Raw genomic sequence first — 17,803 nt, 5'->3', positions numbered from 1 at the left:
TGATGGGTAAGAACTGGATTAAGTGCTCTTCTCAATCCCCCCCCCCCTTCCTGGGAAAACAAAACCTATTCCATAGTTGCCACGTGCCTCTGGCTCAACCCTTAGTGTGTACAGGACCGGCATAGCCTGAATCCAAAATAAAGCTACATTAAACACTGCTTCCTTTCTGGAACAGAGTTTTCAATGAAGCGAAGAAAATGAATGGGCTTCGAACGTTTATCTCCCCTTTATACAATACAGGAAGAAAAGAAAGCATTCTACTGACTTCAAAAGAGAGAGTTTTTAAATAAATAAATGATTGCCATTCCAGTTATTAGGCTCAGAGCACCATTCATAATAAACTGAACAAACTTGCCTCTTAAACGGGGAATACAAACACACAGACGGTTTTTCCTCACCTCAAGAGTGTCTGTCTCCCCCCCCCCCCCCGCCGCCTCTTAATGAATCCCAGCTGAGGAAATCCCTCTTCAAAACGCCACGGTTTGGTAGCTTTCACGATCTGCAGCAGAGAAAGGGGGCGGGTCGAAGAGAAAGACATTGCCACTTTAAGTGACTCAGGAAGTTAAAAAAAAAAAAAAAGAGCCAGCCAGGCCTGGTGTTTCAAAACTGAAACTGCTACGAGGAGTGTTTCTTTCTTTCGTAAATCGATCGGGGTAACTAGTGAAAATCATAAAGGGAGGGAGGTGCTAAGTAATAGGGATCCTTTAAATTATTTGGGTGTCAGCCAAAGCCGGCAGTGAAGGAGATAAAGCGGAGAAAGAAAGCTTATTAGAGGAAATCACCGAAATAGGCCGGTTCAGTGTAGGAAGAGAGTAGATGAAGGAATAGCAATCTGAAAGGAAAACTGCTTCCCACCAAATAACAGTTAAAGTCTGTAGTTGTTCGAAAGGGGGGGGGGGGACTGCAACAGTAGTAAATAGTGAGCAGCACAGAAGAATAGGGACTGAACAAGTAGGTCTTGTCAGGCTCAGACAGGAAATGGCTTCTGCAGACGATGGGGAAGAGTTGCCACAAGACAGCACGTGTGATGCCTGCGAGCCCGACGAAGCACCAGCTGCCGTGCAGATCTGTCAGGACTGTGGCTTTTCCTTTTGCCATCTTCACGCAGAGGAGCACAGCCAGAAGTACAGGGCCCACCGCATGACTGATTTTGTCACTCCAGGGGGGCGGGGGCAGGGGCAGGCAGGCAGCCAAGATGTAACAGGGGAAGTGCCCATGGAAGAAGAGACTCACAAGCTGGAGCGGAAGAAGTGTGAAGAGCATGGGGAAGATCTTAGCTTGTATTGTAAAGAGCATGAGAAAATTATCTGTGTGTTGTGTGCGGTGTCTGGCTCTCACCAGAAGCATGATATCATCACTCTGAATGATGCCTATGAAGCCATCAGGGTAAGTAGTATCCTGGAGGAATGGACCCAGCTGGATAAATGTCTTGCTAGTTGTTGCTCCCTGGCACAGAGTGGCAAAGCTGCAGTACTGCAGTCCAAATTCTCTGCTCACGAGTTTGATCCCAGTGGATGCTGGGTTCAGGTAGCTGGCTTAAAGTTGACTCAGCCTTCCATCCTTCCAGGGTTAGTAAAATGAGTCCCCAGCTTGCTGGGAGGAAAGTGTATGACTGGGGAAGGCGATGGCAAACCACCCCATAAAAAGGCTGCCGTGAAAACGTGATGCGACATCACCCCAGAGTTGGAAACGACTGGTGCTTGCGCAGGGAGCTGCCTTTACCTTTAAGGACCCTCGTGGTGCAGAGTTGTAAAACTGTAGTACTGCAGTCCAAGCTCTCTGCTCACAACCCGAGTTCGATCCCGGCAGAAGCTGAGTTCAGGTAGCCGGCTCAAGGTTGATTCAGCCTTCCATCCTTCCAAGGTCAGTAAAATGAGTACCCAGCTTGCTGGGGGAAAGTGTAGATGACTGGGGAAGGCAATGGCAAACCACCCTGTAAAAAGTCTGCCATGAAAACGTCATGATGCGACGTCACCCCAAAGTTGGAAACAACTGGTGCTTGTACCGTTACCTTTTTAGTTGTTGCTAGTGAACTATCTTTATGGTTCCTGAGAGCAGTTGATAAATACAGCCCCCCGTCCATTTTCCAGAGCAGGCCTTTGACATCTGGAAAGTGCTCTTTAGAAGCCAGTTTAAACATTCAGAAACAGCATCTGTTATTGCAGGCTGCTATTTTTTCTGGGTAGATTAATGGGGAATGGATTGTCCGAATGTGTCCTGATATTTGATCATAGAACGTTTATGTACTGGGAAGAAGAAAAGCATTTTAAAATAGGTAGTATGTTGTATGCACTTCCTGAATGTTAGGATTGGCCACTCTCGCTTCTTGGCTTGTTCTGCGTCATTCACTGGTTCTAGGCACCTGCTACTCCAGAGGATCTGCTGTCCCAGCAGCTGAGAAACAAGGAGCAGCGATGGAAGGGAGAACAGAAGAAACAAAAGTTTTGTGGGCTGTCTGGAAATACTCAGATTGCACACAAGCCATTTCTTATGAAATGGGGTATAGTGTTTTCAAGAGCAGTGGGCTGTGGCTGAGTCTTGAATGCTTTCAGGCTGTGTGTATAACCAATTCTGTTGTGTCTACCTGGAACCTGGGGAGCTGTAAAATATTTCCATGTACACTTTCTGTGATATTAAAGTCAGAAGGATGCACTTCACTGAGAAGGGAGAATATTAAGTCTGTGAATTCAGTCTACCCCAATGTGTTAAGATTTGCTTACTTTATGATCAACAAGGTCATCATAAAGAGGGCTGGAAGTAGTAGTGAAAATAATGTAGGTTATGGCTGTGATCTTTAGCTACTTGCTGCACAGTGTGGTTCTAGGGACTTTATCATAACTATGTGGCTGCGGTCCCCGTGTCTTAATAACAGAACATGGATTTGCTATTGGGACAGATTTATTTCAGTGTGGTGTTTGAGAACCTCTCTCTGTAAAGGAGATGCCTGTGACAGAGCCAAGTGAACTCTTTTTATTAGTTCAGCTTATCTTTTATCCTTCTTCCTAATACAGATTCTGCATTTCAGAGCTCTGTGAGAGGCAAAAATATATCTCACATTATTGAATCTGCACACCAGGAAAGTAGTTCTAGGGGATGTTGAATTTCTGTCTGTTGTGCTGCTGAGAGAACCATGACACATCAGTTGCCAAAAAAGATGTATTAGTTGGTTGAATATTTTTCCCTCAGTATAATCCCTGGTTTTGATTCTTATTTTGTATCTGACAGACAAATATATTGCTAGGTTATTTACTTTCTGCTGTATACAGTGATATAAAGTAGCCCTTCCGAAACTGACCAATAGTTGTAGTATTGGTAGTAGCCCTTCTGAAGCTGACCAAAAGTTCCATCTAAGGCAATACTCTTTACCCCATAGCAGGCAGTGAGGTTCTTTGAGGAGTTTTCCACAGTCATGGTAAGAAAGGCTCTCCCTTATTGTTTTCTCTAGGGCAGAGGTGTCAAACATGTGGCCCAGGGGCCAAATCAGGCCCCCGGAGGGCTCCTATCAGCCCCTCAAGCAACTGGCTGTCATCTGCTTCCTTCTCCCCCTCTCTCGCTTCCTTCTGCATTACAGCTTGCTTTGCAAGGCTTGCTCAATCACACAGGAGCTACAGAGCAAAACCTCTGTTTTCTCCATTGGCTGAGGCTTCTCCCTTGGGGAGGAAGGGAAGGAGGCAGAGTTTGTTTTCCCAGGCTCTTTCAATCACACAGCTGAGCTACTGAACCAAGCCTCTCTTACTTCTATTGGCTGAGGCTCCTCTCCACCAGTCCCCTAGGAAAGAGCTAGAGCCCAGTTCCCTGGATCCCATGGGAGAAATACAAAGAAAGCACCTTTAAAACCAACAAGTGCTAACATTTTAAGCATGTTTTAAGTTTTTTTAAAAAAATATTTAATTGTGTTTGTGTCCTTTATAAAGTTTATATCTCTGCTATGTAATCTTAAATAAGTACACACATGGCCTGGCCCAACATGGCCCAGCCCAGCATGGCCCTGTCCAACCCGACATGGCCTGGCCCAACAAGGTCCCATTTTTGTCAGATCCGGCCCTCATAACAAATGAGTTTAACACCCCTGCTCTAGGGCATGCTTCCTCTGAACCTGAAGTTTCCATGTAGCTGTCCTGGGTAATAGGTGTGCATAGATTGGTCATCCATGAGTATATTAAATTTTCTAAAGCTATCTAAGCCAGTAGCCATCTTCACATCCTGTAATAGTTAAGAGTGTAGCAGTATTGGCTCACAGTAGAAATTCTAGATTTGAATTCAGTAGCACATTAGAGACCAACAAGATTTTTTGTTTGAGAATCAAAGTATCTGATTAAGAGAACTTTGACTCTTGAAAGCTTACACCCTGAAAATCTTCTTGGTCTCTTAGGTGCTACTGGACTCAAATCTAGCTATAGCTGTTACTTCTGCTGTGTTAAATCCTTTTTTTCTGTCTTGAGTCTATGGTCAACCAGTTCCATTTTGGGGCTCCAGATTCTAGCTTTATAAGAATAGAATAGAAAAGAGAAATTTAATTCAGTTTGTCCATATCATATGTAATTTTATAAAGCTCATATCCCCTAGTTATCATTTTCTAAACTAAGAGTTCCCACCTACTGGGGGGAAGTTCCAACTCCTTAATAGTTTTGGATGCCCTTGGGGCCCACCATAAATCTAGACTAATGTACTTTTGGCCTAACACAAGCAGGCAGGCGTGTGTTACTAGAATCAGACTGGCCAGTTGTGCAAGCTGCTGCAAGTTAATGTGGTACATAACCTCTAGTGAAAGTCCATGAGGAAAAATGAGGAGACAGGGTATTAATATGACTTAGATCTCTTTTCTCACTTCTTAAGATGGCAAAACTGCTGTAGTTGATGTTCTTGGGGGAAAACTAGGGTGACCATAATATCTGAAGGCCAGCCAGGGACAACGGGGGGGGGGGAGGCAGGGGTGCGCGCGCGCGAAGCGCGCGCGTCGCCGGAAACAGGAAGTGACGTCACTTCCGGTGACGTCATGCCACCACCGGAAACAGGAAGTGGCATCACTTCCTGTGACATCATTTTCCCCGCGTCACCTGCCGGAAACGGGAAGTGACATCACTTCCTGTGACATCATTTCCCCCAAATGACATCATTTTCCCCAAATGCCACTGCCGGAAACAGGAAGTGACTTCACAGCACTTCCTGTGACGTCCCCAAAAATCCCCCAAATATCACCGCCGGAAACAATTTTCTTCTCAAATCCTGTATATACTTCATCAGTATATGGGATAAGGCACTTTCTCAACTGTGCTGCATAATGCAGCCTATTTATTTTGTCCTGTTGGCTTTGTTGGCTCTATCTGCGCCACCTTCATCACTTTCGGGGTGTGGATCCCCCAGTGGGGTGGTCTCCCGACTCCCTCCGCTGACTGTTTCTGATAGCCCTGCGCCCCCTCTTTCATTTGATATGTGTCCCGTGCGGGTGCCACCCTCCCGCCGGGAGATGCCGCAAAATGAGCCCCCTTGAGGCTTATGGCGGCAGGGCTCGGGGGAAGCGAGCTAGACTGCTGTTCTTTTGAGGGGTTATAGAGTGTTTCGAGCCCGTCCCTGTGGCATCGGTCCCATCGTTGTGGGACCCAGGGGGCCGGCGCAGCGGCACGCCGAAGCAGCCTGTCACTAATAACACAGGTCGAGATGCAGGACAGGAACCTGGAAGTGACCGACAGGCTGCTTCATATACTGATGAAGTAAATACAGGATCTGAGAACAAAATTGCACTAGAAGACACAAACACAAAGCTCCCTTACACTGAATCAGTGCTTGGGTCCACCAAAGTCAGTATTGTCACATAAGAGAAGCCCTGTTGGATCAGGCCAGTGGCCCATCCAGTCCAACACTCTGCGTCACATAAGAACATAAGAGAAGCCCTGTTGGATCAGGCCAGTGGCCCATCCAGTCCAACACTCTGTGTCACACTTAAGAACATAACATAAGAGAAGCCCTGTTGGATCAGGCCAGTGGCCCATCCAGTCCAACACTCTGCGTCACATAAGAACATAAGAGAAGCCCTGTTGGATCAGGCCAGTGGCCCATCCAGTCCAACACTCTGCGTCACATAAGAACATAAGAGAAGCCCTGTTGGATCAGGCCAGTGGCCCATCCAGTCCAACACTCTGTGTCACACTTAAGAACATAACATAAGAGAAGCCCTGTTGGATCAGGCCAGTGGCCCATCCAGTCCAACACTCTGTGTCACACTTAAGAACATAACATAAGAGAAGCCCTGTTGGATCAGGCCAGTGGCCCATCCAGTCCAACACTCTGTGTCACACTTAAGAACATAACATAAGAGAAGCCCTGTTGGATCAGGCCAGTGGCCCATCCAGTCCAACACTCTGCGTCACATAAGAACGGAAGGAAGGAAGGAAGGAAGGAAGGAAGGAAGGAAGGAAGGAAGGAAGGAAGGAAGGAAGGAAGGAAGGAAGGAAGGAAGGAAGGAGGGAGGGAGGGAGGGAAGAAAGGAAGGCCACCCCCAACCGCCAGCCCCCCTCCCCCGCTTTCGGCCCCCTTACCTGCGGCGGCGGCGAGTCCAGCGGCAGCGGCGGCGAGTCCGGCGGCGGCGGCGGAGAGGCCTTTCCGATGCCCTCCCGGGCCTCCGCCAGCACGGGGGGGGGTGGTAGAGGCCGGGGAAGCGTCGGAAAGGCCCGCGGGGGTCGCTGGAGGGCCTCCAGAGACCCCCGCGGGCCTTTCCGACGCCCTCCCGGGCGGAGGAGGACAGGGGGTGGGAGCTTGGAGCCCCGGGGAGCGTCGGAAAGGCCCGCGGGGGTCGTTGGAGGGCCTCCAGCGACCCCCGCGGGCCTTTCCGACGCCCTCCCGGGCAGAGGAGGACGGGGGGTGGGAGCTTGGAGCCCCGGGGAGCGTCGGAAAGGCCCGCGGGGGTCGCTGGAGGGCCTCCAGCGACCCCCGCGGGCCTTTCCGACGCCCTCCCGGGCGGAGGAGGATGGGGGGGGTGGGAGCTTGGAGCCCCGGGGAGCGTCGGAAAGGCCCGCGGGGGTCGCTGGAGGGCCTCCAGCGACCCCCGCGGGCCTTTCCGACGCCCTCCCGGGCGGAGGAGGACGGGGGGGTGGGAGCTTGGAGCCCCGGGAGAGCGTCGGAAAGGCCCGCGGGGGTCGCTGGAGGGCCTCCAGCGACCCCCGCGGGCCTTTCCGACGCTCTCCCGGGCCTCCGCCGCCACCGCCCGGCCCCGTGCGCGGGCGGGAAGGCGGCGAGTGAGGGAGGGAGCGTCCCTGCGCGTGCGCAGGGTGATCTGCGCACGCGCAGGGTCGCTCCCTCCCTTACTCGCCGCCTTCCCCGCCCGGGCGCACGGTCCCCGGCTCTCTGGCTGGCTAAACCGGGACCTCTTAATGGTCCCGGTATACCCAGCCCGGGAGCCGGGAATTGGGGGCCAGATCCGGGAAAGTCCCGGGAGACCGGGACGGTCTGGCCACCCTAGGGAAAACTTATGTGTATTAATGCAGTCCTAGATTTCCCAAGGCTTACTCATGTCCTTGCAGAATGTATGCGCAGCAAATAATCAGTCTTCCAGTGCTAGAAGGGAAGACAACTCTGGCCATGTTTAGTGACACTATAAATGTTTAACACTGCCCTTCTGCTCTTTTTCAGTAGGGAAGGAAGGGAATGGGAGATTTGAGAAAAGAGGGGAACTGTAATAGCAGGAATGGGAAAAAGCCATGCAGGTACAATATTGGAGAGGAAGTGAGCTGGAGAAGTTCTGCCAGCCAGTGGCATTTGAATACATTCACCAAGTTCTTACTTGGTGAATTGTAACGAGAGAAGGTTGATAATCACTCTGGATGGGCATCATTTCATGGGTATATTATATGGCTATGAGCCATGAAGTCTAGGAGGAGTCTTAAGACTCTTATCGTAGTTATATTTATTTGGAAGTTTGTCCTATAGCAATGGAACTTGATTTTAAACAGTCATGCTTAAGACTGCATATTAGCACTGATTCCATAACCTGTGATATTCAGCAACAGGGTAAGGTTCACAAAAATGTGCTTGTAAGCCTTTGAGGAGTATCAGCCACTTCAAAGTGACAATACATGTTCTCTGGACTGGCAGCCTGCTAGAAATGGTTAGCATAACTATGTGACAAGCTAGCAAATGCATTTATTAGCTAGTAACTCTTGTGGATTTACTTGCCAGGCTGAATGGGCATTGTCTGTTAATCATTTTTAACAAGGATAAACATCTTCTGTGTGTTTGAGAACTGTGGGCTATTTGAAAGAATTGTATTGTTTAGCCCTCTTTCCCTACCCTGTGGGCAGGTAATATTGCTTTTATTACATTGTCCAAATATGATGTCACCATGTCAGCTAGTCATGGATCATGCACAGTGTTCTATGCTGATCCTTGCAGTATGCATGGAAGTTCTTCCCCTTTTACTAGAATGCATCTGACATAGCAGTTCATTGACATGAAACACAACAATCATTGCTACCTTTCTTTAAAAGTGAGATATGAGCAGGCTTTTTTGGGGAGGGTGGAGGAGATAAATTCAACCAATGTCCTTGCTCTTTTTTTTCCTTTTGAAACAGGACCCACATCTAGAGGTCCTCAATTGTTTGGGATTCATCACCGTGTCAGCACAGGCTGGGCCTCGGTTCAGATCTGGTTAGTGGTAGCTTGGGTCTTGTTGCGTCCCATATTGTTTGTGGCTCAGATTAAATTGGGCGTTGTTGGCAGCACCACAGGCTAGAGCTCACTTGGCTGCTGTCAGTGCAAGTTTATGTGATGTCACAGGGGTTTTCTCTGGTCACTTACCTGGCAGGCTGAGCCTCTTTCTTTCTTTTTGAGGGAAAGAGGAAAGAATATCACAGCTCTACCCTCTCCTCCATATCCCCACAGCTATGGAGTCAGGCTCAGAGTCACTTCTAGCCTTCAAGACTGTGATTGGAGCATCCTGGCCTCAGGATGCTCCAGTGCAAGAGCATCAACCCCAGAGTTGGTTTGAGAACCACTACCTTAACAGGAAATGTTTTGGGGTGGAGTACATCCCTGATTTCTGATTTACTGAATATAAATGATATACCCAAATCCAGTTGGATTTCATCTGGGTGAAAGTAGCCTAGTGTACCAAGCTTTCTTGGGCTGCCCCCCCCCCCCCATCATCTGTCTGGATACGCGTGTCTTTTCTTGTGTTCAGTACAGGAAAAGAAAGTCTATTATTGCAAAAGCTTCTTAAAGTATATTCCTGTATACAGTATATATTTCTATATACTATAGCAGGGGTGGCCAGCAGTAGTTCTCCAGATGTTTTTTGCCTACAACTCCCATCAGCCTCAGCCATTGGCCATGCTGGCTGGGCTGATGGGAGTTGTAGGCAAAAAACATCTGGAGAGCTACCGTTGGCCACCCCTGTACTATAGCAGCGGTCCCCAACCTTTTTGGCACCAGGGACTGGTTTTGTGGAAGACAATTTTTCCAGGGACTGGGGGGGGGGGGGGAGAGAGCAATGATTTCAGGATGATACAATTGTGCACTTTGTTTCTATTAGTTTGGTGTGGTGGTTAAGTGTGCAGACTCTTATCTGGAAGAACTGGGTTTGATTCCCCACTCCTCCACTTGCAGCTGCCGGAATGGCCTTGGGTCCACCATAGGTCTTGCAGAGTTGTCCGTGAAAGGGCAGTTTCTGGGGAGAGCTCTCTCAGCCCCACCCACCTCACAGGGTATCTGTTGTGGGGGAGGAAGGTAAAGAAGATTGTGAGCCGCTCTGAGACTCTGAAATTCAGAGTGGAGGGCAGGATATAAATCCAAAGTCTTCTTCCTATTATTATTATTATTATTATTATTATTATTATTATTATTACATTGCAATATATAATGAAATAATTATACAACTCTTGGCCCGGTTGCTAACAGGCCGCGGACCGGGACCGGTCCACGGCCCAGAGTTTGGGGACTCCTGTACTATAGCAAAGACACAGCTGATAAATCTAATTTTAGGCCATTGCTGGTGGCTTGTTTGGGAGCAATCCTGCAAACATAGTTGTGTTAGGAACTGTAAACATTGTTTCAGCTATGACATTAATGTTTCTAGCTACCAAAATTAGCCAGGGTAGGGGAGATGTCAAAGGCAAGCAGTTCCCAGTAAGGAGCAAACTTTTCTGCACTCTCTTTCTCTCTGTCATTCTCTGTATATTTTGATAAGGTGGATACAATCACCAGGAAGGGGATTTTGTAGCGATTTCTAGCCTCTTTACTGTGCCATAAGAGTAATGCCATTTTGTATTTTTTCCCATTTTACTTTGATTTCTGCTGACCTGTCAAGGCTGTTTCAGATTATTATTTTTTCGCATGCATTCAAGATTCAAGTAAGGAAAAGAAGGTATCTGGAGATGTGAATCTTTGGGAACTTTTAGTTCACAAACAATTTCATATGCTTTTAGCTGACTGCACAGAATATACAGGTTTGAATTTAATACTGCTGCTTGCATACTATGTGAAGCTGGTGAACTTTCTTTAAGAAGCTTTGCCAGTTTGGTGTATCAGAATCTATCTGATCACTTTAACACATGCCTTTATCTTTGACTGTTTCATCTCCTTTTCTTAATGAGCAAGTTGAAGACCTGAGTAGTGGAAAGGTAGCATCTGAACTACCTCTCAGCAGTTTGGTGGGTTTATAAAGGAAAGACTGGCTTGTTAGCTGGGAATGTGTGATGTGTGTAATGCTACTGAACATTCCTCTTTTAATGTGATAAGTAGCAATTTGTTGCAGTAATAATTCATGGGCAATGACAATTTCCTTACGCTTCTTTTTTGTATAAGGGCAATGTAGCATATAAATAAATGGTGTGGTCCTGTGCAGTTACTATGGTCTAAGCTCATCCGTTTCAGTGGGTTTAAGCTGTGTAGGACATCGCTGCAAGATTGCACTCTGTGTGGGTCTTTGTTTCAGCTGTTGTGTTGACATCCATTATGTTGCCTTAGTCAGGTCACTCTGGACTTCAGCTCTTCATCTTCAGTTTGTGGATAAAAATACTGGTGTACCCTAAATGTCTTTTTTAAAGGATTGCAGCAATATAATGTACTTAAAATGCTTTGAACATTGGAAGTGGTATATAAATGCTAGTTGTTATATTCTTCGTTTACATGTTCTATGGATCCAGAATTTTCCGGTAATTTTTAAAAGGAAATTAAGGAATATGTATGTGTGTGCATAAAATGTATGCACATTGGCTCCATTCCTTTGGATGTTTGAAAAAGCAGCATTTTCAGTCACAGAGCTGGGAACAGGGTGTATACAGATGCACTTTATGCATATGCAGTGCTCATGACTTGGTGGTGGGGGGTGGGCATGGCACACTCTTTCCTGCTTTCTTTCAGTCTGCATAAATGTTGTCTGAAGAAGGCTGTAATCATTGTAATGGAAAGGGAAGCATGATCACATCTCTTAGCCTCATCCATGTCTGTTGTGTATATTTGAAATAAAGTATAAAAGAGCCCACAGGTTAACAAAACGTAGACATTCAGGTTAACAACATAAGAGCCTTGCTGGATCAGACAAGTGATCCATATAGTCCAGCACCCTGCCTCATACAGTGGTTAACTTGTAGCACTGGGGGGCCAACAACATGGCAATGCTCTATATACACATAGAGATTTCAGATTTTTAAAGAATTTCTGGTTGTAAGAACAGAGCCCATGTGTATCTAAGTAGTATGGCAATTAAACACACCCCTCCCCCCCCCCCCCGGTTTATGGTTATCCATTTCTGTGAAAGGGGCCAGGATTCAAATAGCTTATATTGGAAATCATTGCAACAATCCTGCTGTGTTGGCCTATGCCATGGCCCTCATATTGCAGTGAGGAGATTGAGAATAGCGGCTTGCTTAAAACCACTTGGTGTATTCATGACTGAGGTTAGATGTGAACTGGGCTTTTCAGTACACTGACTTAGCTCTTGTTTAATTCTTTTAAAATGGGTTTCAGACCTGGTTTTTCAAAACCTGATGACATTATTGTGGATATAGGAGGGATCACCTGACTAATTATTGCAGAAAAATGAAGTACATCTGAGATGGATCCTGCTATTGGAGATGAAAGGTTATTGAAAGCAGCCCACTCATCTCTGGATATGTATATAGTCACAGATTTTTGGTGACCATTCAACTCAGATTGGTTAATGTGGAGTAGTAAAGCTGGGATTGAGATATGACCCAAGTTCAAAGTCATAGTTGTAGCATCAAGAATGTTCTTTGTTGTTTATGCAATGTAATCCAAAGTATCTTTAGTATCATTGTCTCTTAAATATTATTCTCCGTGACAACTGCTGTGGATGGTGGCTAAAATACTCCTCTGCAGTCACCTATAAGTGGTCAAAAAGCAGAGGTCACAAGGACAGATAAAAGAAAAAAAATGCCTCAAAGCAGTTTTGCTATTGAGACATGCTCCCCCCAGATAACCTGTGATTTTGTTTGAGAGAGAAGATAGCTGAAGCAAAAGAAACAAATTTTCCAGAGATTCCACAAGTGCCTAGTGCTTTGGGTCTTTCTTGAAGTGTGAACTCTTGATTACTTTCTTAATTAGTTCTTTCCTTCTGCTCCATCTTTACAAATGGAAACACAAAAGCGTAGGATTAAATTATCAGGCAGCCAATACCAGTTACAGAAAATAAATGAAACATGGAGTTCGGTCAGTGTTACCCAGCATCTCACTGACAAGGGCTTGATGTTGAAGAGTACTTGGCACCCCTTAGAAAAGCAGCAGAGTTATTGGCTTCTTTGGGATGCTCACCATCTAGCAGGATTTGTCCCAACTTGCAATTAAGCCTTGTGACAAAGCAGTGAATGAGGTGGCCTGTGCAAATGCATTTAATTTTCATCCCAGTAGTTTTTCCCAGTGCTCCTGGCAGGTACATCTTATCTTCTTCCTTAAGCCTTTTGCTTGCTTAACCTCAGTCCCAGAAGAATGAGTGAATATATTCAGGGACTCGTAGCAATTTGGCTAATAGAAAGTACTGAAAAATTGCTGCCTCTCTTCCACCTTTCCCCAGACATCTTGTGGAACACCTTATTGAATCCATGCAAGTTCAAAAGCATGCTCTCCAATGACCTTTGCCCTCCTTGTCTTTCAGAATAGAGATCATGTTGACCTGAAGGTGGCTATGCTAGAGATGGTGGAAAGATTGAAGTTCAAGTGTGCAGATCCCAAAGTAAGTTAATACAATTAAAATGCTCACTGTCTGTATGCCTTTCATTCTCCTTGAGAGAAGTGCACTGTATTTCTAATGACTATCTGAATGTTACGTTAAGATCTAATTAAGTCTGTCAGTCAATATATAAATACTGACTTCTTATGTGGCTAGAGATAAGTAGTCTCTTCCTCCCTCCACCTTTTCCCTTGGCACATTTTAGGGCTTGAAATCTATATAACCAGTAATTGTTTCCCTGAACAGCATACTGGTGTTGTTTTTCCTCTTTTCTAGATCATTTATTTATCAGATTTGTATCCTCCCTTTCCTCCAAGGAGCTCAGGTTGTCATATGTGAGGCTTGCCTATTTTATTCTTGTTACATAGGGTTGTTAACTCTGGGTTGGGAACTTCCTGGCAATTGGGGGGGGGGGTGGAGCCTATGGAAGGCAGTTTGGGGAGGTACCCTCAGCTGGATATAATACCACAGGACCCACCCTCCAGAGTAGCCATTTTCTCCAGGAGAACTGATCTCTGTAGTCTGGAGATCACTTTTAATTCAAGGAGATCTCCTGGCCCCACTTGAAGGTTGGCAACCATCTTGCAGCTCTCCTATGCAGTGGGTTAACCTAAGAAATCATGACTGGCTCAAGGTGAAATCTTGAGCTTTATGGCTGACTGGGGATTTGAACCCAGTTTTCCCCAGTCCATGGGTTCAATACTTTACCCATTATACTACACTGCTTTAGTTTCTTCAAGGATCTGCCTACGCTCTGAGATGGTTGCATCCAGCAACCTGTTGCATAGAAGTTATCTTTATATCCTACCTTTTCTCACTAACTGTATTTAAGGCAGTTTATGTAAGATAGTACAATAAAACCAGTAACACATTAAATCAAAAATAGAAAACAATAAGAATATAAGAAGAAACCTGCTGAATCAGATCAGTAGTCTATCTAGTTCTGGCCACCACCACTCAAAAGATCTCATCTCTGGTGTTTACCTATCCAGTTTGGGATCTGGTTGTTGAGCTGGACCTCTAATCATGACCTCATTTGCTAAGTAGGTCCATATAGGACTGGTTTTTAGGGTGATAGTGGTAGTGTTACATCAGAATTGTAATAGAGATATTTACTTTTTGTTTTTGTGGTAAAACATTTTGCTTGCTATGTCATGAGGTAAGGAAAATACTGGAATGGTCTTCCACATAGTTACTGGTTCTGGGCAAAGGATAGGTTGAAGATCGTCTTGTGTTCATGAGTTGTGTGTCAGGCTCTGTAACTCTATCATATTAAAATTATAGAATACTAACCAAATGGACTCTTCATACTAACCCAAAGCCTTTTGTTGTACTGTAACTAGCATGCATATCAAAGGGGGGACGTTTGAAGTGTTAACTTTGTTTAGGTTGTAAAAGGAGCAAAGGAATGTGACCATTAGTAGATACCGCGGTCGACCAGCATCTTCCCAGAGGCAAAGAGATAAGCGGAAGCTCTCGTGTGAAAGTTTGCACCTTCACTCCCTGTTGTTTTGAGAATAGTGGCTTTGTTTAGATATTGCTTTGATGTAGATTCCTTAAGACTAAGAGACACCCAGTCCCAGGTATTAGTCTCAACTTTTGTATCCAGCTATGAGTTTCCAATAAAGTATACATTGTTTCAATGAATACTGCCTTGAGTCTCCATCGCTTGACATTGTGACCCATTGACAGAGGCATGAATTCAGTGGGTAGAATGGTTAAATTTTACCAGCTGTCTTTTTTGTTAAGTATTTTCATGATACATCCACGTGCATGGTTAATGCTTATTTTGAAAAAAAAATCTTTCAATATAAGGTCACTAAAGTGGTTTATAAATCAAACAAGCATTATTAACAGATAATGTTTTAATTGTTATTGGAAAAGGTAAAATCAGCAGAATAAACCAGATACCTGAGATCTACAACTTAAATTCCATTAAAGCAGACTACAGTAAAACAGCATTTACCTGGGCTCAGTCTCAACACAAATAAAACTCTACAGATTGTGTTTACTCAGTAGACCTGCATGTAGAGGTTCTGAAACCCTGGGACTTTTGTCTCCCCACCCCCTCACCTTCATTCTACCTCCTTTAACCATTGCCTAAGCAAACACACAAAGTACCTCAAATGTGATGTTTGGTTTTAAAATCAAGTAGATGAGTAGTGTTGCTTTTTATGCTGGTCTCATAGTTTCTAGAGTTGATCATAGAGCTGCCTTTAAAAATGAAAAATTTTCTTAAAAATATTTTCTTGCTTTAAACACAACTTACTTTCAGTTACACAGTGAAGATTCTTGTGTTGTGGTGGCAGCTGCTGCCAAAGCAACAATATTTAAGGTCTGCACAGCCAATTAGATCTCCAGTAGCCAGATGAAAGCCCTGCTGGGCAAAAGCCACATCTGTCCCTGCCCACTTTCTAAAAACATTTGGCAGACAGCAGGAAAGGTGTTAAGAGTGCTTCATGATGATCCAGAGGTGCCACATTGGGGACCCTGGTCTAGCCTATTGAGTACTTCCTGCTTGCAAATTTTACCACCTTGTTGTTCAGTCCTTTTATTAGATGATTGGTGACTATATGAAATAACATATGGCCAAAGACTCTCAGGTTATATTGTTTACGGCTGATAGAAAAAAGTGGTAGGTTGCTGAAAGTGTGTCTGTCTGGCCTTTGACAACAGGTCTGGCTATTTGAATAAAAAGATCTGTGCTTGTCCCCAATTGTGCTTGTTGCAGCTGCTGTGGAAGCAGTTTTCAATCATCTTTTTCAAGCAGATAGATGCCCTGGCTGAAAAAGCAGAGATACTTATTATTCTACTTGCCAGAAAGGAAGCAATTTTCTGAAGTCTTTGTCTATTATCAGTTCTTCTGTGCCTTCCATCTCTACTCTGGAATGTGGGCATTGTCGGGAAATGGTTTGTTTAGAACAGGAGACTGATTTGAGAGAGATAAAGCCTTTTACCTGAAGCCTAGTTCTCAGGACCAAACCTGACATGCACTAGGAGTTTGGTATCTAGAGCTCCCAGCAGTTATTTAAATTTTTAATTTTCAGGCAGTTGGGGTCTGATTCATGAAGCCTTCTTACTTCTTTTCAAACATGAAATGGTCCTGGGGAGCCACATGTTTACCTCTTTGGATTTAGGCTGCAATCACACTCACTAAATAATGCATTTTCAATCCACTTTCATTGCACTTTACAACTGGATTTTACTTTGTGAACTTGCAAAAACCAGTTGGAAAGTGCATTGGCAGTGGATTGAAAGTGCATTATCTAGTGTGTGTAACTGCATTCTTAGAATCTCCCTCCTCTGTGTGCTGTAGGCCTAATTCAATAAGCCCCAGTGCTTGGTACACACACTCTCTTTTGTTGGTAGAATTAAATCTGTTCATCACTCTTCTGCAGTCTCACACCTGCATCAACTGGTGAACAATTTGAGCAGATTTTTCATGTTGTCTTGGGTCTCAAGCTTGTGTTTTTAAACACTTGCTGCATTTTCAAACTCGGCCTGTTGTGGGTGCCAAAAACAGGAAGTGAACTGTTGTATGAGTCCTTCAGCCCTCTTCCTTCTAGTGCTATGAGGTGGGCTTTTTGCTTGGCATGCAAAGGCAGCTTGAAAAATACAGACATCAGGGTCAAGAAAACGTTAATTGTGTAACAACATTGTGAAGTGTAATAAAAGATTTATGGGGCATACTCTTGAACTGTGTTGGGCATCTGTACAGGGTTGATAAAGGCAAGTAACTATGTACTGTATTAGGCCAGCCAATTGAGGAAAAAGTTATTTGATTCATTAGTAAAAAGCAAGGCAGTTAATTCATGATTGTAGTACTTCCATTAATGAATACATTACATTAAGGTGGATGATATTTGAGGAACATTGACAGGTTAGAAAAATCATTGTTGTGAGGGAGGGGAAACCCTTCTGAAATATAGTGCCTTTTAGAGCATCCATCTTAAGTTTTTCATTAAAAAGAATAAAACAGAAATAACGATCAGATTACAAGTACATAATTCACAGCAGAGAGAGAAAGAGAAATCAATGAAGAAATGCCATTAATTCCGGTAAACAACACAAACTAGAAATACTTCAGTAAATGAGAATGTCCCTAGACCAAACAGATCTTCCTTTCCTTAAATCTTACTGGGTGAGTAGGCATTACCATCAGCAACTCAAGATCTTCCTAACCACACTTCAGTAGGTAGTTTGTACTTAGAATCTTTAGTTAACTTACTTCCTATTTTTTCCTAGCTTTTGTATTAATATAACCCAGCAAATCAACTAAGGAATGAATAGTGCAATCCTAAACACTTTTTTGAGCCCATTGGTTTCAATGGCTTGTACTGAAATTGTAAATAATCATTGGTATATAACCCAGCAAATCATTGGTGGGTTAACTCCTGATAATGTTGTTGAATTTAAACAACTACAGAGATCAGGCAAAGAAAGGAAATAAGATAAAGAGGAAGACAGTTTCTCTGTCTACAAGATATTATCACAGAACACAGATGCTTGGTTTTGCAGTTCTCAAAACTAATTTGTCTGCAGAGATCACATGCCTCTTCTACACAGCAAAAATGTTATAAAATGAACAGAGTTGAAAAAAAGACCTTAATCTTATTGTTCTACAAA

The 17,803-nt window shown here is 44.5% G+C and overlaps 1 protein-coding gene across 2 annotated transcripts in view; it reads left to right on the top strand.

The window, feature by feature from the left end:
• The first annotated feature begins 502 nt into the window (after positions 1 to 502).
• TRIM44 (tripartite motif containing 44) overlaps positions 503 to 17,803 on the top strand; it is a 162,767-nt gene continuing 145,466 nt past the window's right edge. For both annotated transcript variants that reach the window (XM_060262552.1, XM_060262551.1), the window contains exons 1-2: positions 503 to 1,386; positions 13,103 to 13,180. In XM_060262552.1, the coding sequence (XP_060118535.1) occupies positions 979 to 1,386; positions 13,103 to 13,180 (486 nt within the window). In that variant the 5' untranslated portion in view covers positions 503 to 978. The remainder of the gene's footprint in view (positions 1,387 to 13,102; positions 13,181 to 17,803) is intronic.

Source organism: Heteronotia binoei, chromosome 21, assembly GCF_032191835.1.
Source record: "Heteronotia binoei isolate CCM8104 ecotype False Entrance Well chromosome 21, APGP_CSIRO_Hbin_v1, whole genome shotgun sequence".
Lineage (NCBI taxonomy): Eukaryota > Metazoa > Chordata > Lepidosauria > Squamata > Gekkonidae > Heteronotia > Heteronotia binoei.
Note: the sequence above shows the minus strand (reverse complement) of the source record. Positions and strands in the feature narration are given on the sequence as shown.